General features: G+C 36.5%; 1 protein-coding gene across 1 annotated transcript in view; it reads left to right on the forward strand.

Moving 5' to 3' along the window:
- sgl (UDP-glucose 6-dehydrogenase sgl) overlaps positions 1 to 24,638 on the forward strand; it is an 82,802-nt gene extending 58,164 nt beyond the window's left edge. Inside the window, exons 9-10 of the mRNA XM_081744739.1 lie at positions 7,283 to 7,438; positions 20,913 to 24,638. Coding sequence (XP_081600865.1) covers positions 7,283 to 7,438; positions 20,913 to 21,089 — 333 coding nt within the window. The 3' untranslated portion in view covers positions 21,090 to 24,638. The remainder of the gene's footprint in view (positions 1 to 7,282; positions 7,439 to 20,912) is intronic.
- Positions 24,639 to 27,011: the final 2,373 nt, after the last annotated feature.

Consider the following 27,011-nt stretch of genomic DNA (forward strand, 5'->3'; position numbering starts at 1 on the left):
ATTTCAAAAGATATTTGAAAAAATAACGAACGTATGACGACATTTTAACTGAACTTTTGATATTAATAAAATCGTTTCTCCTGAACAGATTTAAACGTGGATTTCGCGAAATTGATCCTTAGATATTCAGTGATTCACAAATATCACTTTAGTGCACCAATTCACATGTCTTCCTGCATTAAGGCTCAAATTTCATGGCGTTAAATGAAACCTTGGTCATGTAAGTCAACAATTACAACCAATCGGGAAATGTATATTTGTGGTAAATTTCATAGGAAAATAATTATAAATACAAGAATTAGAATTAATAAAACAAAATATTGCTAAATGGACAAGAAAGTTTTATTTTCGTTTTATTGTTCTTATTTAGTGCTTTTTTGATATGAAATTTGCCACATACATGTCTTTGCCGATTATACACATACATTATAAGAAATACAGGGCGGACTTGTTATCAAAGTATATTCCTACAACAACATATTTAGATATGCGACAATAATTTTGGACATGAGTGTACCTAGAATATATATTTTTTACTATTTGTTAGGCCATATAACGCTCGCGATTTAAACGTGAAATTCTGTCGAATTAGTGAAATTTGCAACAAGTCTCGATATTCCACGAAATTTACGCAAAAGTGACAATTTTTCAACGCTTCTACGTTTTATTCATTAACATTATTTGGCAATTACTAGCAATGTGATGAAAATTCCCATTTTTGAGAAAATAGACCACCATGGATTTTTGAAATTTTATATAAATGAGCTCCAAACTGTATGTACTGGGGAAATAGTGTGGAAGGAGTGCTGCGAGATATGTGAGATGAGCATTTAGAAATCACTGGAAAGTGTCTCCAACTAATATACACTCATGTCCAAAATGATTGTCGCATATCTAAAACTGTCTTCTTATAAGAATATAATTTGATAATGATTTTGCAGAGTACATTTAATACTGATACTATGTGTACAATCGGAAAATGTATATTTGTGGTAAATTTCATAGGAAAAGAATTATAAATACGAAAATTAGAATGAGTAAAACAAAATGTTGCTAAATGGACAAGAAAGTTTCATTTTCGTTTTATAGTTCTTATTTACTGCTCTTTTGACATGAAATTTGCCACATACATGTCTTTGCCGAATATACAGATACTAACATTATAAAAAATACCGGGCGAATTCGTTATCAAATTATATTCCTAGAAAAGCATATTTATAGACATGCGATAATAATTTTGGACATGAGTGTACATATCAGTTTCGAATGTTGATGTGGAGAGGACTCTCTCTCTTCTTACAGTGACATACGTACCGAAGAAAAAAAATTAACACCAGAAAACATGGAAAAATGCTTACGTGTTATTTGCATAAGTATACTGTGAACACTAAAGTTATTTTTTCCTGTTAATGTTCTCTCTGTATGTTTTTCTTTTTCTTTAAATGATACTTTTATTCAGTGAGAATAGTTAGTGTTATTTTTTAAAAACTCAAATATTGTTTAAAATTGTCATGCGTGAGCTCATGTCATGATGATTATGAATGGAAATTAAGGTGAAATGAAAGGTAACTCATTATAATTGTCAATGAAAATAGTGTTCTTACATTAAATTTTTATTCCCCGACTTTATCCCGCTTTACGCATATTTTTATAATGAAATTACGAATTCTTATTTACCACAAAATCATGTCGCTAGCAATCACGCATACCAAACCAGGTATATTTCCCAAATTAAATTACATATATACCGTTCTATGGCTCAATCCTCTTAATAACTTAATTTCACTGGAAGTGGCGTATACTATTATGTTCGCCCGAGCCGCTCATACATCTCTCTGGTTAATAGTATTCTTGAAGAAAAGTAATCAAGATTCGTCTTCATTTGATTCGATTGAAATTTGCATTAAAACATGTGAAAGTTTAACAGTGAGCAACAATACGATACGTACGCTGCAGTTTCGCGGCAACAGTAGAAAATACACGAGAGTTCACCAGTGTACACTCTAGTTCTAAGTAAAGTTTTAAGGCGGTAAGATTGTACTAGCACCTAGAGAAATACTCCTTTCTACCAGTGACGTGAGTTCATCGAGTCATAGTCCCTTCAGAGACAATTTCAATTGATATTGTTCAGTAATTAATCGCTTCGAATTTGTTGGGTACAGAGTTCCAGACGTGTTTGAAAATATTGGCAGAAAGTCATGTATGATGTTTTTGAGATAGGCTTGTTTTCGTATTCAGGATATTTGTTCACATTTTAGATTATATACAATGGCATGTATAAAGGTAACCAAGAAAGTTCTGTCGCTTTTTTTGGAGATCTGTGTTCAATTGGCCCTCACACCGTAAGTTGAATGCGAATGGAGATAAGGCGAAGGTCAGTTGTTGGAGTGGGTATATCCATCATACTACCTGGTTGTGGCAGTTCAGTTACACTGTGAATTTGCGTAAGGACAGAGTGAACATGAGACCTCCACAGAGCGTTATAATGGCGTGTATGCTGTATGAGTTCAGACTGGAGTCAAACGCCGCTCCAGCGTGTCGGAAGATACGCCAGACTTTTGGTGAGGGTTCGTGACAACGCGGACAGTGCATCTGTGGTTTAACAAGTTTAAGGACGATGACTAAACACTCAAAGACGCACCACGTGCCGAAAGACCAACACGTACAGAATGAGGATCTTCAGACAGCAATTAAGGCGAAAAGTGGCCAGACATGTGAGGAACTGGGACTACAATTCAGTGTGAGTGGAGAAACAATTCGAAAGCACCTCCATCAACTTGGGAAGCATTACTAGTTGGGTCGATGGGTCCCACATCCCACATGATTTGACTCCGGGCAAGGAAGGCAACACGAGCAGACACGTGTGTTTCTTTGCTGTCTCGTATAAGGAAGGAGTAATTTCTGGATAGGATGTTGACATGTGATGAGAAGTGGGTCCTGTACGAAGCTCCACGGCGCCGTGGTCATTGGTTAGCATCCCATGAACCGGTTCCAGAACAGCCAAAACCTGCACTGCACCACAAAAAAATCCTCCTGTGTGTTTGGTGGACTGCTCGCGGCATCGTGCATCCGGAACTGCTACCACCTGCTCAGAGCATCAATGCAAGTGTGTAGTGTCAGCAGTTGAGCCGTGTTCAAGAAAAGGTCAGAACTCTGGAGCCAGCACTTCTGAATCGCAAAGGAATCCTCCTGTTACAGGACAACGCTAAGCTATGCATGGCTAGGGTGACCCGGGACACCATTCTACGCCTTGGATGGAAAACAATATTGCACCTTTCATACTCCACGGACATTTCTCCTTCCGATTATCACCTGTTTCATTCCTTGAACAATCACCTTACAGGACACCACTTCAGATCCCTAGGAGAGGTGCAAAATGCACTTGATATCTTCTTCGGTTCACGGCCCACCAACTTCTACCGCGATGGAATCCATGGCCATCCAGAACGTTGGCAGAAGGTCGTCAGTGCTGATGGGGATTATTTTTGATCTTCTAGGTAAGTCTTAGATGACATATCGTTGTTCTAAGCTGGTGAGTGCAAAAGCGGCAGAACCTTCTTTGTTACCTTTATAGTACCCTGAACGCTAGCAATATTCTAGATTCCTGCAGTTTCGTCCTAGAGGAGAAAGGGGAAATTCTGGTAGTAATCGTAGTGAAAAATTAAAAAAATAAAAGGTAGAGGCCAGCGCAGAAAACTCTTTCGCTCCAGTTCCTTAAATCATGGGCTGCAGTTATTAATAGCACATCTCGTGAAATAATGGACAAAATTATAAGGCCGTTTTCGGAAATTTTCGCCCAAAGAAGTTAGCTTCCAATATTAACTACTCTTTGTAGATATTTCCGTAACAAAATTGATCCTTGCCATTTGTTAGGATTATTAATGAAATATCTTAACTATATATGAAACTACATGAGCTGATATAAATTAAAGGGGTACTTCCGGTTGACGTGCAAAGTTGAAATTTGGCATGATTGTAGCTTTCCGAGACTAACCGACAGAAAAATTGCCAAAGTGAATATTTTTAATTTTTAGGGGGTGTAAAGGAGGGATGAAGAATTTCTCCATGTTATTTAAATGGGTGTTTTTTGGACCTATAATCTCATGCTTTAGGTATTTGGAATTAGAATAAAAACTTGAAATTGGGTATGCTTCTACGTTTTCTTTAGCGTTAACTAAGTAAATAAGTAAAAATAAAAATTTCCAACTTTAGAGTGGTTTTATGGGGAACTGGAAAATCTTTCCCATGTTATTTGTACGGAACACCTTTTACACCCCCAAATATTTAGGCACTTCCGGCAGGACTAGAATGATGTAATTTCGCATGATTGTAACCTTCCGGGATTAACCTACAGGAAAATTGCCAAAAGTGAATATTTCTAGTTTCTAAGGAGTCTAAAGGGGGGGTGAAGAAATTCCCATGTTATTTAAAAAGGCGTTTTCTTGAGATACAAAATCTTATCTTCAGGGTTGGCTGGTTTAAACCAAGGTTTAAACCAGCTATTTTCTTTTTTTTTTCTTTTTTTTTTTTTAAAAAAAACTGTTTAAACCAAAAGACGAAAACTGTTCGTAAAAGTGTAAGTGTTCGTAAAATCTTGATGAACACACATTTGTGGGTTATCACGTTTCACTCCCGTATATTATTCGTATTATATTCAGACCTAAATTCCCCATTCATTACTCAGATATTATATTACAAGAGCAACTTTTTCTTTTTTATAAGTTTATGAATGTTTCTTCTGTGATTTTTTTTTTATAATTTGTTATTATTGTTATGCATTTGCAATCAAAGAAAAATTCTAAATATTGTTTCGTTTTAATAATGTTAACTATTGATAAAATACATCGAAATGTCGTACTTATTTTTTGGGGGGAAGGGTCATACAAACCCCACGAGAGGCATTTATTGAAATCAGAAGTATCTTTGGTATCTATTTATGTATAAATGGGTCAGAGTCAAAGTGGACTCAAATAATTCATATCTTTATTCACTTTTCTTACTGATATGCAAATTAAGTCGTTGTATTTCTTTAACTTGGACTAAAGGTCGTAGTGAACTAACTTTGACTAAATTAGTTCGTCTGTACTCTGCAGTATTTTGAAATTGTCCATATGTAATTCTGTATAATGGTTTCACTTGTGCAACTGTTTATCTTTTTGTCCTTCTGAAATGACTCTTGACAATTATATTAACAAGTAGACCTACGTAAAGATCATTACAACATATTTTTATCAGGAGTCCTTCGTGAGTGAGTTGACAGACGTATCGCATTTGTGGCCAAATAGTCCCGGTTTCGAGTTCAAATGGAGGAGAATTTCTCTTGGATGTAAGCCGAGAAGCGGTTTAGATTCCGCTTTAAGCTTATGTGCTTCTTCCAGCATAACCCGGTTGTTGTATAAGAACATCAAGGCGAAAGTTATTTCTGTCCATATATGATATGAATATATAGAGCAAATTATTTAAACCAAACAAAACCTGGTTTAAACAAAAAAAAAAAAAAGTTTTTTTTCTTTTTTGTTTTTTCAATAAAAACCATGGTTTTTGCCAACCCTGCTTATCTTGTAGATAGTTGAAGTAGGAAAAAACTTGACATTTGGTAGAATTGTGGATTTAAGAGGTGTGAGGCCGTAGGCTGAGTAAACGTGAGGGTCAGTGGACAAAGCCCCCAGCTGTGCCAAATTCAGAAAATGTAAGTAAAGAGCAAATGCATAAAATTCATCTTGATACAAAGGCTTATACCTAAGAGATGCGAGGCCGTAAGCCGAGCAAACGCGGGGGTCTGGGTGCGGAGCCCCCAGCTAGCCAAAGGCTAATTTGTATATAAAATGACAAAAGCGCAGAAGTTAAGTATTTTACAAAACTTCGAAAAAATTTACCCAAGAGTAAACTACTCCTTATGGATATTCTCATGGAAGTTATTTGTGCAGTATTCTAGGAATATTAATAAAATATCTTAACTACATGAACTGACATAAAGGGGTACTTCCGGTTGACGTGGAAAGTTGAAATTTAGCATGATTGTAGCTTTCCGGGACTAACCTAGAGGAAAATTATCAAAAGTGATTTTTTTTTTTTTAATTTTTAGGGGGTCTAAAGGGGTGATGAAGAATTTCCCCATGTTATTTAAATGGGTCTTTTTTCGGACCTATAATATATTATTTTAGGTACTTGGAATTGGAATACAAACTTGAAATTCGGTATTCTTGTAGGTTTTCGTTAACGTTACCCACACCCATATTTCGAAAGCTCCCAGTCGTTTTTCATCATTTTTAAGTAATGTCTATGTTTCTGCTTCATACAGCACAATACTCCACAGGAAGCATCTTACGAGCCTTTTTCTCAACTCTTTCTACTAACTCTAATACTAATACTAATTCTAAGGAGAATTGATCCTTCCAAAGTAGAGTCGCTGTTTTTTGTATTATTCGAGAATTAATGCACTTTGAAATATTTAGTTTTTTGAGAAAGAAATGAATAATTTTTCAGTGTAAAATTTTAAAAACTGAGAAAGAAGTTATGTATTGTAGAGTTGGTTTAGTAGTTATCCTATTGTACAGTACAGGTGAGATGTCGAAACTTCAGGTAAACGTACCATGGAATAAGAATAAAACCGTGGTTTCGTATTAACCTTGAGAGAAAACTGAAATTCTCTTTTATTTTTTTTTTTAAAAAGAATATCTGACGAACCATGTAATAAAATAATGCAGAAAAAGTGTAAAAGTGCATGACTGGACGGAGACTCGAACCTAAGATCTTTGGTTGGTCTGAGTGAAGGAGCTCCGAAGAGTGGTAGAGTGTGGCTGTTCTGGGAGCGGACTGGGTAGTGATTAACGCCCAAAGATCCTGGGTGAGCTCCTCCGTGGCTAAGAGGTTAGCGTACGCGCCTTTAGCGTGGGAGACCTGAGTTCGATTCGCGGCGGGAGCTCATGTGGTTCGGATTCCACCTTAATCAGTAGGTCCACATCACATATAGCCTCGCTGCTGAACGGGACGTTAAACCCAAAGTCAACTCAACTCAACCCAAAGATCCTGGGTTCGAATCTCGGTTCAGTCGTGTACTTTTTCACTGTTTATTAATATTATTATTAAATTCGCACCTACAGAGGATTCGGTGTGTAAAAGTAAGTCAAATCGCTTGTTTCCATCTTTCGTTATTATCATATAATGAAATGCTTAAAGACCGTACAGTCAGTGACTAGTTTTGTTAATAGTTGGATTATTTCACTATATATGCACACTTTCGTTAAAAGAGCAGTGTCTAAATCTTGTTCTTGTATTCCAGGTGGAACCGGAACAAATAATGGAAGATTTGACCCACCCAAAGTTAACAGAGGAACCAGACAAAGTTCGGAAATCAGTGACCATTCATGCAGATCCATATTCAGCCACCACTGGAGCGCATGCATTAGTTATATGCACCGAATGGGATGAATTTGTGGTATGTATAGCTTTGGTGTTCATTTTACTTTTTGGATCAAAAGATCCAATATATTTCAGGCAAAAATTTTCTTGTAGGCCCTATATATCGAGAACTACATACAGTGTAGCCAAAACAAAACTAACAATTTACTCAGAATGATGTGCTTATTCCATAAAAAAAAAAAAAAAAAAAAAAAAAAAAATTATCAAAACTCGATTTAGGAACCGTTCAAAAATTTTGGGGACCCTCATCCAAAAAAATGTAATATATCTGATATAATCAAACATTTTCTTGTACGCCCCATATTTTGAGAACTATATAAAGTGTAACGTAACCGAAACTAACAATTTACTCAGTATGGTATACTTATTCCGCAAAAAATATGAAAATTGGATTTACGGGCCTTTCAAAAATTTTGTGGCCCCTTATCCAAAATATTCAATATATTTCATTCAATGAAACATTTTATTGTACGCCTTATATCTGGAGAACTACATATAGTGTAGCCAAATGCAAACTATCACTTAACTCAGTATGATGTGCTTATTTAGTAAAAAATACGAAAACCCGATTTAGGAACCGTTCCAAACTTTTGTGGCCCCTAATCCAAAAACTAATTATTGGCCAAGAACGCAATCTTTTGATGCATTTTTTGGATCATTCCTAAAATTCTTGTCCAAGATCGCAATCTTTTGATCCATTTTTTTTATTATTATTCTTAAAATTCTTGTTTAAAAATATTTTTTAAATTTCTGTGGTAAAGGTGTAACAGCTTTTTCAGGCCAGTCATCCTGAGTGGGGTTTCTCCTCGGTTTTCCTAATTTACACCAGGCAAATAGCGGGATGGTACTTAACATAATAGTCGCAAGTCGTTTCCTTCCTTCCCCTCCAATTCCTTGGGCAGTGTGATCGCCGAGGGACGTCATCCCTCATACGAGGTCTGTTCAGAAATTATTGAACCTTATTTTTCCCCGCGTAAATCAATGAAGCGCTGGAAGCTTTCTTCAGCGGGTGGATGTAGAGTGGACCCTCATGCGCAGTCGTGAATTTTTTCCCGCCCGGAGACAGCGTCAGTCACTGGCAATCGGCCAATGAGCGAAGACGTGTAGTGAGCTGTCGTCGGATTTTAGTTTTTTTTGTAAAATGACAGAAGAACTTGAGCAGCGATATTGCATCAAAAGTTTGCTATAAAAGCTTGGCGATTCTCAAGCGAAAACCATTCAATCGGATTGGTACATTCAACCTTGAAAGAGAATTTGGACATAAGAGAGTGTCCGCGAAATTTGATTCAGGCTTTCATCGTCAAACACAATTCTTGTGTGTTGTCAGGCTCCCTACTCACCCGACATGGCTCCGTGTGACTTTTGTTTATTTCCCAAGCTGAAAATGCCACTAAAAGGGGCTCGATTTGAGTCAAGAGAAGACATTATACGCAATGCAACGGCGCGGTTGCTCACCATTCTAAAAACTTCGTTCCAGAAGTGTTTCCAAGAATGGGAAAAGTGTGTCCATTACCGAGGAGACTACTTTGAAGGAGATTAGTATTTCGGATTTCCAAATCAATAAATGGATTTTTTGCCAACCAAAGGTTCGATATTTTTGAACACACCTCGTATGTGTGACGGGCTAACATGGAAATAGATGCCGAAAGTCCAGAAATCTAATTTATAATCCTCGAATCTCGGAAAGTATCTTCTAGCTAAGTTAAATGCCTTACCCGCTTTTCGTTTTATTTAAATATTCCCAAGTAAAGTATAAAGTGTACTTTTAGTATGTAAACAGCGTCGTAAATCACATACTCGTACTATAATGGAATTCCTTCGTGGGTATGTGCATAGCGTACCCGGGTTTGATTCCGGATGGAGCTCATGTGATTCGGGTTCCATGGTTCAACATCTCATATAGCCTCGCTGTTGAAAGAGACTAAACTGAAATCAAATAATTTATACTTGGAAAAATTTATTTCCTTAACATGCATGAATGTATCATTTATGTCACTCTTGCCCGACCGTATCGTACCGTTACGTGGCTCAAGGTCAGACGTATATAGGAAATAAGTAATGTCAATGTGTCGTGTTATGGTTCGATTTGATTGACACGTAAAATTTATTATTAATGTATTTTCACTACTCTTCCACGTGGTATTCGAATCGATTTGCGTAAGTATACTTCCCGTATTCAATGTGATCTGGGTTTCCATCTAAGTTACAGTCATGTTTCAGTACGAATTGAGATCGCATATTGATTACCTTAGTGTAATGTTGAAATGAAATGAAATCTTTAAGTTTTACGTCCCACAGTTATGCCGGTTAGGCTAAAGGAGACGGTGAAGATGAGAGATGAGTGAAATGGTGGAATGAATAAAGTGGGAGGAAACGGGAGAACCCCGAGAAAACCCACGCACACGGTGTTTGTCCATCACAAAGTTCACACGGCGCGAGCTTAGTGTAACGTTGAGAAACTTACATAAATAGAATTATGTATTTCCATGTATTTGTTTTATTAATGTGATAAATATTCCTAAAACAAATATTACGTAGACGTAGATAAAAATTTTAACGTTAAAAGATCGGAAAATGGCCATTTGATGGTGATTCCGTAAAAAAAAAAACGTTCTTAAAGCGCAAAGTGTATTTCAGTTAGTGGTGGGCACAAAACTGGTTTCGGTTTACGTCGGATCCGGTTTCAGTTTTCTTGAAAACCGGTTCCTGTTTCTTTCCAAAATTCGTACTATTTCTGACCAGAATACTGTTCCGTTGTTCTCCGAAATCTGATTCCGTTTCCACAGAAATAGTTGTGTTTTGTGTTTTCCAAAATTTTTCACCGAAACAAAAATCGAACCGGTTTTTGGTTAATAAAACCGAACCGGTTTTGGAGAAAACCGAAACGTCGGTTTTTCGGATTTCGGTTTATCTCGAAACCGGTTTCCAATTTTTTTAAAAAAAGCTGTTTTACCGATCCCTAATTTCAATTCGATATCACTTTCCAGCAAGATCGAAACTACTTCACACTTATTGAATATTTTCACTTTTCCATTAAACTTGGGATCATATTATGTTCGAGGTCATACGCATTTGGGCTAATACAGTTACTATTTTGGGCGTGAAAATAGGATATACGCTGATTCATTGAATCCGAACTTAATCTGCTCCAAATTACTGTTCGAGTACCAAATCGTTCCAGTCTCAAGACAATTTTTTTCCCTTTAAATCTGTGTAAGCTAGGTTAATCCGTTCTAATTTTAGCAATAAGTACAGAGTGACCCAAAAGTAGGTATACATACGTAATACTGCCATAACTTCTTGTTTATAACTTCTATTCACGTTTTCTTTCAAGCTGTCTTGATTCCTCGAACGATAGCTGTTAACTTGAATGAAGATCGAAGAAAACTGATTCTTAAAACATATTAGAAAAATAAAAATGCTGAGTATGTTCATGCGTCATGGCAAAACGAATTTAACGTTCCTGCGTCAGCACGTTTTACAATTTATCGCATCAGGTGCAAAATTTAATAAAACAGGTTCAATGGTTAATACACGAAACTCTGGACACCTTAAGACTGACATCTGTAAACAATTCAAAAGAAGCTTTCAATATGTTGAACGTCGTTACAATGCTTAATGCGTAAATTGAACCTGAAGTTTGTGTCGTAATGTGTGCCGCAGCCTTCTGGGAAGGTTCGAATAATGTTACAGTGTTGATGGAGGTCATTTCGAACATTTGCGCGACTAAAAACTGTGATTAACATTCAAATTTAGGTGCCATTGTATACCTACTTTTGGGCCTTCCTGTATGCTGGATTTTAAGGTAAAACATGAATTAATAATTATGTTTGAAAAAAATTAAACTGATAAAACAAAAATTTAAGCGAAAAATCGCACGAAATGCTTTCACTACAGTTTGCGACAACAACCTCAGCAACAAGGCGTGTGGTTGGCCCATAAGAGGAAATAATATGTTCAGATTCCAACAAGTGGCTGCGCATAGCGTCGTCGCTAATGTTCTCGCCTTTGGTGCGAGCGATCCAGGGTTTGATTCCCGATAGGGACACTCGGTCGAAAAGATGTAACCGCTTTTTTCAGGTCAGCCAGCCTGAGTGAGGTTTCCCCCATTCACACCAGGAAAATGCCGGAGTGGTACCTGACATAAAGGTCCCAGACCGCTTTCCTCCTTTCCCATTGCTTTCTTTGTTCCCTATTTCCCCTGGTAGTGCCTTTCTATTTGAACTGTGCCCTTGCCGGCGCTGCTGTCGATATGTGATTTCCCGTACGTCCCTCGAAAGAGAAGGAACAAGTTGCTGCGTCCGAGATCTTTCAGTTGTTAGATGAGGAAGCGTTGCCACAATGAATTATTTCACAGGCTTCGCTGTGCTCTGTCTTGTTAGCTATTCTAAGTAGCCTACGATCTTCACTGGCCAAAATCAAACAACTGAAAGACAAATTGGAAACACAGCCGAGGTCATTCACTTCTTCCGCCAAAACAAAGGGAAGATCTCCTCCGCAAGAGAGTGGCGGGGTGGAGTCGAAGCATGCTTCACATATTTTCCGAAGGCACAGTTGCAATAGGAAGGCTTTAGTGTGATCGCCGAGGAACGTCATTTCTCATACATGACGGGCTCACATGGCCATAGATGCCGATAGTGCCCAGAGATATAATTTCTGATCCTAATGCAAGTCGATGGCACACAAACAGTAAATGTTGTTCATTAATTTTAGTTCCAAATCTTCCTGTTTTGATATTTTCCTTTGAGTACATCTATATCGGTGTCTGTTTTATAAAAATCAATTTCAGCTTGCTTACGTGAAATATTCCTTTAATAACATACACCATTAAAAAAAAGAAGACGACGACACCTGTTTTAAGATTTTTAGATTTATTAATATACAGAAATGATAACAAATTTCACGTCAAAATTTGTAGAAAACTATTACCTGGTTATGTATATATAATTTATATTAGGTTTACCACTCAAATATGAAAGTGATCATTAAAAAAAAAAAAAAAAAAAAAAAATCCAATGGTTATTTCGTTGTACTCCGAGAAAGGAATGCAAACTGAAGAGATTAAATGTCTTTCTGACATCGGGAAGAAAATTAATTTTTCTGTAAAGTTAGTTAAAGAAACGGTTATGAACGACAATAAATAAATAAATAAAATAAAAATGGATTGATTTATCGAACTTTCAACCAATAAACTAAAAGAGATGTTGAAAACTTTGATATAAGGAGGCAAAAGTTTAGAAACACTTCACAAAATATAAAAGTTATTTTATGTATAATTTACAAAGTAGAGGGTTTATCGAGCTTTATAAACCGCTATTATGAAATGAAATGAAATCTTTGAGTTTCACGTCCCGCGGTTATGCCAGTTAGGCTAAAGTAGACGGTGATGATGAAATAATGAATGAAATGGTGGAATGAAGAAAGTGGAATAAAACGGGAGAACCCCGGGAAAACCCACACACACGGTGTTTGTTCACCGCAAGGTTCACTTGGCGCGAGCTGGGATCAAGTCAGGGACCCCAAGCACCAGAGGTGAACGTTCTACCACTGAGCCACCGCGGCCCCGTATCGCTATTATGAAGACCACAGAAACAAACATATCGATCAGCATGTTAAGGATGTTACAAAATAGAAAATATTTTACTTTAACATCCTACTATTATGCCCTTTAGGCTAAGGAAGGCGATGATTAAGGTAAATGAATAATGGTGGAAGAATTGGTGGAATGAAAATGTGGGAGGAAACGGGAAAAACCGAGAAAACCCACGGACACGATGTTGTCCACCACAAATTTACTTGACCGGGAATCCAACCAGGGACGCTGGAAAATAGAAGTCAATTTCTGGACTATAGCAAGACGTAAACTACAGTAATTCACATGAAATAACATTAATGACACAAACATTTCATTTCAGTCTAATAATACAATAGTACATAGAGATTAAATATGGAGTTCTTCCTTATTCAGATAGAAAGCTTGGGATTAAGTTTAGACAGGGGCTAACTGCATCAAGGCTGAACCACGAATCTGAATGTGATTTCGGAATATAAAAAACGCGACACTAACTCTCAACTTGGAAACTCTAAAGCCAAATAGATCTTCCTCGTGGCTAAGCGGTTAGCGTACGCCCCTCTGGCATGGGAGACTGTGGTTCGATTCCCGGCGGGAGCCTATGTAGGTCGGATCCCACGTTAAGCTGTAGGTCCACGTCTCATATAGCCTCGCTGCTGAAAGGAACGCTAAACTGAATTCAAATCAAATCTAAAGCCAAATAACATTTAGGTACCTTGGGAATCTGAAGATTAGCTTTCCCAGGAATTTACTTCTCAGAAATTGCTCACACTGAAGGTAGGTGCTTGCTGTTTTGATTTTGATCTCTCTCTTTTTTTTTTTTTTTTTTCCTTCCCTCCTTCAAAAACTCGAAGACCAAACCCATGTAGGTTCGAAACTTTCGCCTCTTTCCACCAACTACTATTGCCTCCAACATCTAGGGGACTTCTTAGTAGAGAAGAGCTTCCCTGATGATCGGGAGGCGTGACGTGCATTGTAGACTCCAAACTTCTTTCGCCAGGAAATCCAATCGTTGGCTGGGTAATTCCTTGTATGTGACGATCTCAAATGGTCACAGATTCCGAGAATTCCTAATTCTAATGTTCTTTCAACACGACAGTTCGCCTCTGCATTACGAGGTGCAGGTTTGACGGTTGTCAGATCAACAGTTCCGTCTTCACTGAATCGGCAGACGCTGGCCAGTAAAGTGGCCACCGTAGTTCCCAGGTTTCCCAACCTTAGACTTCTACGTGTGGGAACAGATAAAACACATTATGTAGCAGGTAAGTATAAACAGTTCATGAACTGCAGCAGCGCATAACGCACATCTGTACTAGTGTGAATCTCGCTCAGAAAAGTGCAGGAGAACTGGAAAACACCTTGCCACATATATCAAGCAAGCTGCTGACTACATTCAGCATGTACTTTTGTCATATTGACATGTGAATCACTTTTACAGGTATAAAGTTAAGTAAAAACCAATATTGGTTTCTTTTTCTTTAACTTTCTGACTACAAACAACATTTTTTTATGACCCGGTTTTTATTTCAAACATTCAATTGGATTCAAGGTCACAGACTTGAAAATGGTTGCCATGATGGTCATATGCCTTTTTAAGTACAACTTCGTCCTCAAAACCATAGAGCAAATTTATCGCAATTCCTGCAGTCTCTTTTTACTTCCTATAAATTCTCTTCTTTACACAACAGTCATTTCCAAACTTTGTTGAGTGAATTAGTACCTGATGTTAGAATTTTTAGTCGAGTTTGGAGCCATGTTCTGTCTTCAAAGGATTGTAAATTTAAAAAAAAATGAACATCGTTTCCGTGGGTTTTCTTGGGATTTTCCTGATTCCTCCTACATCTATATTCCACCGATTCTTTCATAATTATTGTGTTTCATTAACCGGAGGCACGGTGGCTCAGCGGTAGAGCGCTTACTTCTGGTGCGTGGGGTCCTTGGTTCGATCCCAGCTGTCGGCAAGTGAGCTTTGTGGTGGACAAACACCATGTGCGTGGGTTTTCTCAGGGATCTCCCGTTTCCTACCACTATTTCATTCATTTCTCATCAACACCGTTTCCTTTAGCCTAGCCGGCATAAGTGTGGGACGTAAAACTTAAAGATTTCATTTCATTTTTCTTTCATTAGTCATCCGTTTCCAATTAGCTTAGAGCATACGTTTAGTTAAGTATTTAATTTTTACTAATTTGGGACCTACCCCGCCTTTACGAGATAATTTTTAAAAACGTTTTGGTTTACTGAAGCTCCTTTATATATTTACCTTGACCATCCGTTCAGTAGATTTAAAAAAAAAATCTAGAACTAATTGAAAGGTCACCACCAAATTTGATCAGAAAATAGGGCTCAAGTTTGTTGATGAAGGTGATATCAAAACCAGTGGCGGATCTGGCGAAGTCCAAACCTCCTTTTTTTTTTTTTTTTTTTTTTGAGTGACAAAAATAATAGAAGCTAAGCTATTATTTATACGGTTTTGAGAATTTATAGTAAACCTTGCCTTTTATTCTTTATTGGACACCAGGGTTGGAAAAAAAAGTTTTTTTTTTTTTTTAAGAAAGAAAAAAAGAACAAAGCGTGTGTTTAAAACATGAAAAAGGTGTTCAAAATGTTTTAAACCTGTTTTAAAACACACGCGAAAAAATACGTTTTAAACATTTTGAACAGTTTAAAATCATGTAATAACGTATTTATGAAGACTTTCTAGCTCTTTCATCCGATATTTTCATTTATTTTATTCTCGTTAAGACTGCACCGTGTTGGGTACAGAATATTTCAGTCTAGATTAGTAATTCTGAACGTATTTCATATCACGACCTCCTCCTATTCTTCCCTCTTGCCAATGACTCTCGTAAATACTTTCTTGGTTGTAATAAGGTTTTTAGATAGATTTTAAAATGTTCCTACTATAGAGATTTCGCACAATCTATCAATACACATGACAAAACAAAAGTCCTTGTGTATTGAAAACGGGTTGATGGAGAATGATGAAACTTGGAAGTGGTCTGACACATCAGATGGTGCTATCAAGCATCATGGCGGACATCTTTGATTGGTATTCGAAATTTCAAATGCAAAGGGAGTCGTGTTACGTGTTTTAAGGCTAGAATTACACCAGAAATAAGGTTGTGCGGTTCTTTTAGCCCTAAAGCAAGTCATTTCGGAGTTACCGCTTCTGAAAGTTTTCTAGTTATGCCTTTAGGAGCTAGGCTCGCGTTTCGTGGAAGCGGGTGAGATTTTTGTTGCAAAATTTAATTACTATTTAAGATTACTGATGTTAATAAATTTATTTTAAAATAATAAATTTTCAAAAAGTAATGTTCGAAGCACACTTCATGTTGTGCTAACTTTAGAATATTTTCTGTAAGCCTATTTATTTGGTTGTTTTTTGAGTGATTAATTTATTGAAGAAAGGTAATATTTGGGGCGTTGAGAGCACAATGGATCCAAATCCATTTTCAATAAAGTTCAGTTTTGCTCAGCAAATTAATTTTATTCCAAAAGGTAATATCGTAGCAGTCAAGAGTCCAAAACAAATGTAACTAAAACCATGCGAAAGAGTGTGGGATAGTTTCATAGGACAGCCGCTAGACAGCGGTGTCAGTGGGACAGAAGGGCAATCGCCCCCATCTCCACTCTGGATTTCAGATTTTGGGATCAGTAAGGCAGTTTTAGAAATCTTTGATAAGCAAAGTCCAACAGAATAAGCTTGAGGTCCTTACATCGAATAAATACGGAGAACATACAGATGATTAAAACTGGAAAGTTGCTTAGGCTCAATTTCCAGAATTTTAAGCCGGCCCGAAACTCGAAAATAGAGCCATATTTGGAATACTTGGGCCAAAAAATATATAACAGAGCGATATAAGCCTATAGCTCCTTACGGCCAGTGCAAATGGATTATAACTGATCAAAATCCGTATTTATTCGGTGTAAGGACTTCAAATCTTTTATGTTGGTCTTTGCTCAGCAAAAGGTTTCTAAATGTGCATTACTGCCCACAAAATCTGAAATTCAGGGTAAGGGGCGGATGACCTTTAAACTAACGCCCCTCTCTAGCAGCAATTATATAAAAATCTAGATTGTATCTTGCTATGTAGTTTTTTTTCTTTCATCTCGGATTCATGCTTGTGAAAATATGACGTTTTCCGTTGGTGTATTCTTTTAGAGACACCCTGCATTTGTTTAACTGAATTCTGCATCACTGATTATGGCATTCAGAGCTTGACTTGTTAATCATTCCCACGCTGCAGCGCACACAATATAATGTTGATATCTTAAATGTATGAGCAAGTAGGGGGAAATTACCCCTCCTCTCCCATTCCATCGATGCCCTTGTCTAGCGGTTGTCCTATGAAACTCAACTCTACACCCTTTCACGTGGATTTTGTTTAATTTATTTCGTATCCTTGGCTACGAAGATAGTGCGTTTGCTGAGCAAAAGTGAATCTTTCTGAAAATGGACTTGGATCCCTTGTGCTCTGAAAGCCCCATATCTAAAACTATTTTATAAAAACTGAGTTGGAGTCAAATTTATCCTGCAACCCAAGTTTGTTCGAAACGCATAAAATTAGTTTGTTTAGTTTGATTGATTACAATCTTGCATCAGTAGGAAGGCTGTATGAGACAGGGCTTTTTGTTTAAAGTGGGATCCGAACCCCTAATTTTGAAATTTTACGTCGGATCGGAGTCAAAATCTATACAGCAAATTCCGACGTCTCGTGCCTCTACCCTGAAAATTTAATGTTAATTCTGAGACCGAAAATTGCGCCCTGTAGCGTAGTGCATTCATACAGACAGACGAACAAATTGAGATGAAATTGTCCCAGATACTGACGTTCGGCACTGATGTTACAATAAGTATCACGCTTTAATGGTTAGTAACGCGGGCGACTGCCATACCTTGCGCTTTTTCCCGTAGTCCCTTCGTACAAACTATGCCAAGTTGTAAAGTTTTTAAGAAAATTTAGAACTCAGATGGGGAAGAGGGGCGAAATAAAATTTTCATAATATAATGAAAATGATATAGTTGATAAAAAATTAATTCTTACCTGAAGTTTCCAATTGCACCTCAACCACATCACTGACGTTAAAATCATCAGAAGCAATTTTCGGATCAACGCTTTTACCGTTTGTTTGGCTTTCCAGTCTTTTCACAGCATTGCAGTTTTCATAATGATTCTTCATTCTTTGAACTAAACCAACCATTTCTTTCTTACACGTTTTCAAACGAGCTCGTATAGTCGTTTTATTATCTGATGGAGTTTGGGATACTTGAATAAATTTGCTCCAAAAGATGTCCTTTTTTCCTTCCCGTAAAATTCATGTTAAACGATTCCAAGTTGTACGGAGACCGAGAACCGATATGTATTGTATCAACGAATGCCTACGATATTTTAACTTCAGAACCGCAATTTAGCAAATGAACTTTTGTTTGCTTTCTGAATACAATACAAAAAATTGTTTCCATTATAAATATTTTATTTATTTTTAAATATCAGTTCTACAAGTAGTCCAACCTTCGACTACGATACTTTCTCGCATTTAAACAATACAATAAACGTTAAAAATAAGGGGAAAAAGAGACAAATTGTAGATCACCACATTGACCTACTGTAGCCACGAGAAATCAAAACATTCACATGGAAATAAAATTGTCTTCTGGATGGGGAGCACTTTTGACAATTTTTTTCCTCTGACAGATTCTTTTACAAAAATAAAATAAAATAAACATATGTTTAAAACAAGTCTTAAAAAGTACACGTGTTTAAAACAAAATGTTTAAAACCTATACAAAATTTGTTTTAAACAAAACAACCCTGTTGGACACTTCTAGGATAACATTAACCCCTTGCGTTCCCGTTCATCCATGTGGATGTTGTAAAATGCTTCGATACAAAATACCAGTGACGTGATGAAAATATGGTGAAAAAGTCTCCTTTATTAAAGATCGTATTAATTCTGGATTTTTTTTTTTTTTTTTTTTTTTTTTTTTTTTTTTTTTTTTTTAGCAGATGCAAGGAGCAAATTAGTTCTACTGTGTTTCCTCAGCTGGCAGCACCTTACTCATCTCCGGTCAGTGTTGTCAACATGAAGCAGCATAAGATCCCTTCAGGCCTATCATAGTCTAGGTTCTGCCGGCCCCCCCCTTCTCCCCCTCAGTCTTTACGATACGTTTTCGATCCGTCACTGACTGAAATCGAAAGAGGTAGAAATCAACCATTTCCGGTTTTAAGGTTGATCACTATAGAGAAATAATAATAATAGAAACAAGCTATTTTGTGCTATCAATTAAACGTCCCAAGAATACGAAAGGGGTTAGATAAGTTTTTAGCTTCGGTGTGAATACATCACGCCAGATACAGAGTTATAGCATTTTATTTAACGTAGTTGCCTTGTGCATTGACACACTTAATACAACGATTCTGCAGCAATTCTAGCCCAAGATAATAACATAGTTTGTCTTCTGCTGCAAACCATGCCTCTGCAGCTGCTATGACGTCATTAGTGTGTCTAAATTCAGTTCCTTTTAGGTGCGTCTTAAAATTTGGAAACAGATAATAGTCTAACGGGGCCAAATCTGGAGAATAAGGTGAGTGGTCAATGATACCGAACTTCAGTTCACACAGTTTGTGCATTACGATGACTGCTTTGTGACAGAGAGCATTATCTTGCATTGGGCAGTTTTCCTCGCCTCTTTTCCTTCAATACGGTATGCAATTTTTTCAACAGGTTCACATATCTTTCAGCACTCAATGTAGTGCTTTTTTCAGATATTCGCTCAGTATTACCCCCTCACAATCCCCAGAAATGACACCCATCACTTTGCCAGCGAATTTTTCCCTGCGACATTTTTTTCGGCCTTGGTGGCTCACTATGGCACCACTGCATAGACTGAGTTTTGGTCTCGGGATCATACACACATAATTGCGTTTCATCAACAATAACAATTTGTTTAATAAATTTGGAAGCATTCACTGAAAAAGGGGCGCAACACGCTCTGTACACAGTCCCGTCTTGTTCACTTTTGATCAGCTGTGAGGAGTTTGCCGAAAATTTTTTCATACCAAGTTCTTCATGCACGATGTAATGAATACGTTCCGCACTGATCCCTAAGTTCTCTGTAATACGTGACAGTCCAGTTCGCCCGTCTGCAAGGATCATGTCGTACACACGATCCAGAGTTTCCACGGTCCCCACTGTTTTGAGTCTTCCACACCTCTCCTCATATTCAGTGCTCCTCCTGCCCCTTCTGAACTCTGCTACCCACGATTTCACTCTGCTATATGAAGGACACTTATCGGCCATTGTATGTGTCAATTCATCAAAAATTTCCTTTGCTCCCTTGTTATTTGAGAATAGGTATTTTATTAGTACTCTTCTCACACTTGCGGAAAGTCACAATGTGCTCCGCCATGGTGAATTCAAACCTGCAACACAAGACAAGCATTTACAATTTTTTGCAAAACATCCTCTAAAATATAGTTACATAACTTACTATTAGTATTTTTAAACATGAGTTCATTTACTCCGTTAGGCCAGAAAAACTTATCTAACTTCCCTCGTATATTCCATCATTAATGTAATCTCTAGTTTTATCCACTGGAGTGGTAAAATTATCCACTTCTGGTTTTAACATTGACTACTATACAGCAAATATGGTTATTAATAGAGAGAAGAAGTTTTCTGTAGTAAATTAAGCGTGCCAAAAGTAGCTTCCATGTCCATTGTAATCTCCACTGAAACCGTAAGTGATAGAAATCTTAATCCGGCTTAATTAAGAACATATCGCTACATAGAAACCAAATTTCTTCACGTGATGTACCGCTATTTTTTTTTTTTTAATTTTTTATATATATATATATATATGGCATTATATGTATTCGTCTTCTTGTATGCAATTAATGTTTTGTATCTGTTGCAGACGTTGGACTACAACAAGATTTACAGTAATATGATGAAGCCCGCATACATTTTCGATGGGAGGAAAATTCTGGACCATGAGAAGCTAATGGAAATGGGCTTTCACGTGCGAACGATTGGAAAACGCTTAACAAGACAAGGACTTACACGTATCTGGGGAAACTTCCATCAGATGTGACTTATCAAAAATTTAGCTTAGTATTTCAGAATTGATACTTCCTTAAAACTAAGACAGTGTTTGAAGTGGTTATTTTTTTTTAATATTATTTCCGACGATACCGTTATTAAATGTTAAAGGACATTAAAGTCGTCTATTTATTTTATTTTATTATTTTTTTTATTATTTTATTTTAACTGAATATTTCTTACGAGACACTTTTATTTCTGTAACTTGAAATTAAATGACCAATCAGAGACAATTTTGTTTTCTTAAGTGAATAAGTGAGCCAATAAACTTGCCTTAATACCAAAGTAATTGGTATACTGTTAGAGAAAAAGTTGGGGCACTGTTTCTTGGACTGTGTAAGTGATTTTGCGAAAGATATTTAGGTATCATGTTCCAACACTTTGTAGCACTTCAATTTCTAACGTCGTCTGTAGTGAAAATAATGTTAAAAAAAAGATCGCTTGTGTACAGGAAAAAATATTTGAAAAGGTGCTAATATTGGTGTACGAGTGTACAAGAAGGTTGTTTCTTGTACGTTTGTACAAATTGAAAGACTGGTCGGGATAAGACATTGTGTATTATGTTAAATAATATTCATGGACACTGTATTTGTATTGGTAATGGCGGGTTTCGGCTGGACTGGAAGGGTATTTATGGTGATAAGTGGGGAATACTTCCGTGTTGGAAGTACTAATGCTAAGTTTGTACGGGGAACATTACATATGTTGTTATTTTAGCTTTGGATATTATATCAGTTTATATAACTTATGGAAGACTATTATATGTGTTACACAAACGTTTAAGTAACGTTATAGTACGTTTTATGTTTTCTTTACCATATATTTAGGTAGCTTCAGTTTTTATACATTCTCAAGTATAGTAATTTCAATAAGTATTTGAGTTTATTGATAAAACTTTATGTTGTTCAGTATTACCTTAATATTTATCATCAGTGTAATATAATCATGGTGCCCAATTAAAGAGTGCAATCTAATTGAGGCATTTTATACAGGATGTTTCAAAACAACACCGACAACGTTTGGGAGGTGGTTTCTGACACCAAGATAAGACAAAAAGTACAGACCGAACTGTGTGCACAGATTCTTCCTTTCGGAGTTATAGGCTGCCGAAAATATGAAAAAAATGAACTTTAAAGGTGCATAGCTCCAATACTATGGAACCTATCGTAGTCGGGTTAAGACTTTACTTGGGAACTAATATGTGCCCTATACAAATATCCAAGTATCCTGCGGTACTTCCACAATTTTTATAGAGGTGAATACTTCAAATTATACACCCGTAGCCGAACTCCCTCTATAAAAATTATTTCGGACGTACCGCAGGATTCTGGAACATGTATTTTTGCATAGCGCACATATTAGTTCCTAAGTGAAGTCTTGATCCGACTATGGTAGGTCCCATAATATTAGAGCTATGGACCTTTAAAATTTATTTTCTTCTTCTTCTTCATATTTTCGGCAGCCTATAACTCCGAAAGGAAGCATTTGTGCACCCAGGTTGGTCTATACTTTTTGTCTTGTCTTGGTGTCAGAAACCACCTCCCAAACGTTGTCGATGTTGTTTTCAAACACCCTCTGTATCATCTTCTGTGGTTTTTAATTTTAAGAAAAAGAGTTTAATTTACAGTGTTTTATGTACAAGGGAACAATAGTACATATTGTATTTTTTGTATACTAGGTCCTTATATGCATAATAATTTTAATTTTTTGATGTCTTCCACATTTTTTGATCTAGGTTACAAGTAGTGACTAAGTTTCAGGAAGGAGTGTTTGTTGTACATTAACAAAGAATTTTAGTGAGAAAGATTTTTAGAATTGACGTTTATCTTCAGGTATTAGGCATCGACAGTGTCTAAATTTAATTTTTGTGACTTAAAAATTGTTACTCCACTCTACTTTCTGTTCTAAATTTGTTTTCTTTTCTTTCTTTACAACAAATCTCTTTGTTTTGATTGTATGATTTTATGTACTGTGGTATGATCGCCAACAAAACTGTACAACTACCTTGTATGTGTTTATAACTAGAACAAACGATCCATTTTGAACATAGTCAGTTACTCAAAACAGTATTTACATCGGTAAATTCGTATCGAAATTTTGACAAAACTATATGAATAAGGTAGATTTACATATTTTTGTTGACGAGCGTATTATTTTAATGCTGTTCTGTAATATGATTTTTTGTATAGTGAAATTTTGGAACCGTATTTGTTTTTCAGTTTAAAATTCGCAAGATTTCTACTTTTTCTTTTTTTTAAGAACAACTTTTGTCAGTTTTATAAGTCATTTAAAAAAAAAATAATAAATGTCACTGCGCTGAAACGTCTTTTTTAAAAAAATAAGAAATTGCTATAATTTTAATTGCACGAGGGTAAGTCAATAATTATTCACAATATAGCTATAACTTTTCTTATATTATTATTACTGACTTCTGTCCTTGTTTATTTTATTGTTATGATGTTGTGGTCATGCTATGAAAATTTGATCCCAATTCCTCCATTTCTCTTCCTTTTGTTGCAGATAGATCATGGCCGCTCCATTAGAAGTTTCCACCAAAAATGAACAACAAGCCGTGATCCGGTTTTTATGGTCGGAAAGTGTACTCGTATCAGGGACCACAATCCATTCATAAAATCCATGAAAAGTTCAAAAATGGTCGCACAAGTGTTACGCCCAAGGAAGGATCCGGATGACCATCTAGGCTCTTTCCTCGTGCGTAACACTTGTGCGACCATTTTTGATTTTTTTCAATCCATTCGTAGACACTCCGTTGCGACAAGACACTGTTCCCGTATTGTTCCTAAAGTCTTTGATGGATTGAGGCTCCTGATACACCTTCCGACCACAAAAACCGGATCACTGCTCGTTGTTTCTCTTTGGTGCAAACTCCTAATGGAGCGGCCATGATCTATCTCAAACAAAATTAAGAGAAATGGAGGAATTAGGATCAAACTTTCATAGCATGACCACAACAGCATAACAATAAAATGAACAAGGACATAAGTCAGTAATAATAATGTAAGAAAAGTTATAGCTACTTTGCAGATAAATTTTGACTTACCCTCGTATCTTTAGCTCTTCAAACGAATAACAGATTACTTTTAGCAGCATTAAAATATTATTTTATAACACTTAATATTTTATCTATATTAAACAGTAATCTTCATATACTTCATAATTTCTTTTTCATTTATACCAAAAATGTATTTATTTTTCATATACCTAGTATAAATAATTTAATTTTAGTATTTTACGATACAGTATAACATACTGGTTTCAGATGAAGACTGTTTTTGTAAAGAAAGAAATAAGTTATTATGTGTTGTTGGGAATTGAGTACCAAAATATATATATAGTTTGTGAATTATTGATATCATATGTCTCCGCCATTTTCTTTCTATCACTTTGCTTTTTGTCGCCATGTTACGTGTATTTTTTTCCATTCCGTAATATTAAGAAAGTTTTGTACCAGTTCCAATTATATATATTTCATTAAAATGTATGATATTTAAGTACAGAATAAAACTTGTACATTTTTTCATTCGTCTTGATTTTTTTCCATTAGGAGTTGAAATGAAATCTCTAAGTTTTACGTTTCATGATTGTGCCAGCTAAAGGAGACGGTGATGATGAGAAACGAATGAAATGGTGGAATGAAGAAAGTGGGAGGAAAGGGAGAACCGCGAGAAAATCCACACAAACAGTGTTTGTCCAGCACATAGCTCACTTGATGAGAGCTGAGATTGAACCAAGGAACCCATGCACCAGAGGTGAACGTTCTGCCACTGAGGCACCATAACTCCGACCGTTAGAAGCTGAGTTATGTTCATGAAAGTGCTGATATGGACAATGTACAGTTTGCTGACAAAGAACTACCCCTCCAACTGTTGAACTGAAATAGTTTTTTTTTTCGCGATTTTTTAACGTTGATAAGACGAAACCCGTGGTTACAAAGTAGAAACTATGTTTATGAAAGCAACAGAAAGATAAAAAATGAAATGAAATGAAATACTTCAGTTTAACTTCCCACTATTATGCCCTTCAGGGTAAGGAAGACGATGATTAAGATCCGGATATATTAAAAATAATACAAACTTAACCATTTTTCTTTTCTTTTTATTCATAAGTGAAAGGAGATAATGAAATGCAACTTACCACAATCATAGATAATGTCATTCTACAACAGAAAATATGAACCTGAAGAATTTTCAGTGTTGCCATCCATAGAAACTACAATGTTGCCAAAATAACACTTCCCTTCCCCAAAAATCTAAGTTACGGCAGCGACTAGAGGAACGAACTCAACTGTATTTAATTACGTATCATGTTGTTTTGGTATCCTGTGAACTACTTTTTAAATAATAGTTGTATTTAGTTTGTAATAGTTTTCACATAAAGTTATTAAATAATAATGTTATTTAAAAAGTAGTTCACATGATACCAAAACAATGATATGTAATCAAATGCAGTCGAGTTAGTTCCTCTGGTCGCTGCCTTAACTTACATTTTGGGCGAAATGTTATTCTGGCAACACTGTAATTTCTATGGATGGCAATACTGAAAATTCTTCAGGTTCATATTTTTTGTTGTAGAATAACATTATCTATGATTGTGGTAATTTGCATTTAATTATCTCCTTTCATTTTATAATAAACAAGCACAAGAGAAATTGTAAATTTTTGTATTATGTCAGGCTCTTAAGGTAAGTGAAGCATGAGGACACGATGTTATCCACCACAAACTTACTTGGCCGGGGATGGAACCAGGGGCCCCACGCACCAAATGTAAGCGCTCTAGTTTTGAACTACTGTGTCCCGTACAGAAAGATAGAAACACTGAGGCTTGTTTGTTGATGTTCGGAGTTCTATTTTCAGTACCGATTGCTCTTCCATTGGGAATCGAACCCAGAACCACGTGCACCAAAGGCGATGCGCTACCCACTAGACCAGCGGGGAGGGTAGATTCCATTATTTACAATAGCTTCGAACCACTAGAACTGGAATCTCGGTTGGAAAGGGGCCATTAAGAAGACCTAGGCGCAGTGGTCTAGACATGAGTAGCGATGGCCATTTCCGGAAAAAGTTTTGCGGTTTAAGGAAATCACATTTTCCGTTTTCCCGGAAAATTTTCCGGTTTCCGGAAAATGTGGCCATCCCTAGACATGAGAGGACAATGTCAAAATGGATCTCGCAGATACAGGAATACAACGTAGGAATTGAATTCAATTGGTTAAGGACAGAAGTCGGTGCAGAGTTTTTGTGAATGTAGGCTCCATGGGCCATTAAATCACTTAGCTGCATACAGTAGGTACCCTTGTAAAATGTTGTCTTTTCTGCTATATTGGTGAGGAAGTTGGGTGCTAAAATGGACGAATAAACCAAAACATCGAGAAACGCAAAACATTACAATTTTTACTACTCACCGAATCTAGTGAAGATAATTAGTTCAAGGCTTTGATACTAGGCGGCGCCATATCACTTGAGTTTAAAGACCTCAGGATAGACTGAAAGGTAAGACGCTACATCTCAGGGAGATGAGGAACAGCAATCTTCAATGCATTGGATTGACACAGATAGAATCCAATAAAGAGCTCAGTTTTTTTTTTATCATCCTTTGTGTTTCTTTAGCATGTAGTGAGTGGCAAAGAAGGTGCTTTGTAGATTCCGCCTAGGATCACGATCAAACTTTGCAAATATACGGATAAGATTAAAATGTGTGAGAAACACTAGGTTCCACAACTAATTTTTATGCATGTGGGCTTGTGCCAAAAATTTGGAAGATAAATCAGTATTCATATTTTAGTGAAGGAGAAGCTGTATATTTGTTTTGTAATCTACCATAACAACTAGTACTCACAACACAACTGAAGTTAATACAGGGTTTTCATAAAGTATGGACGGGTTTAATTCGCTTA

The sequence above is a fragment of the Thermobia domestica genome, chromosome 17, assembly GCF_964235325.1.
Source record: "Thermobia domestica chromosome 17, izTheDome1.hap1.1, whole genome shotgun sequence".
Classification (NCBI taxonomy): domain Eukaryota; kingdom Metazoa; phylum Arthropoda; class Insecta; order Zygentoma; family Lepismatidae; genus Thermobia; species Thermobia domestica.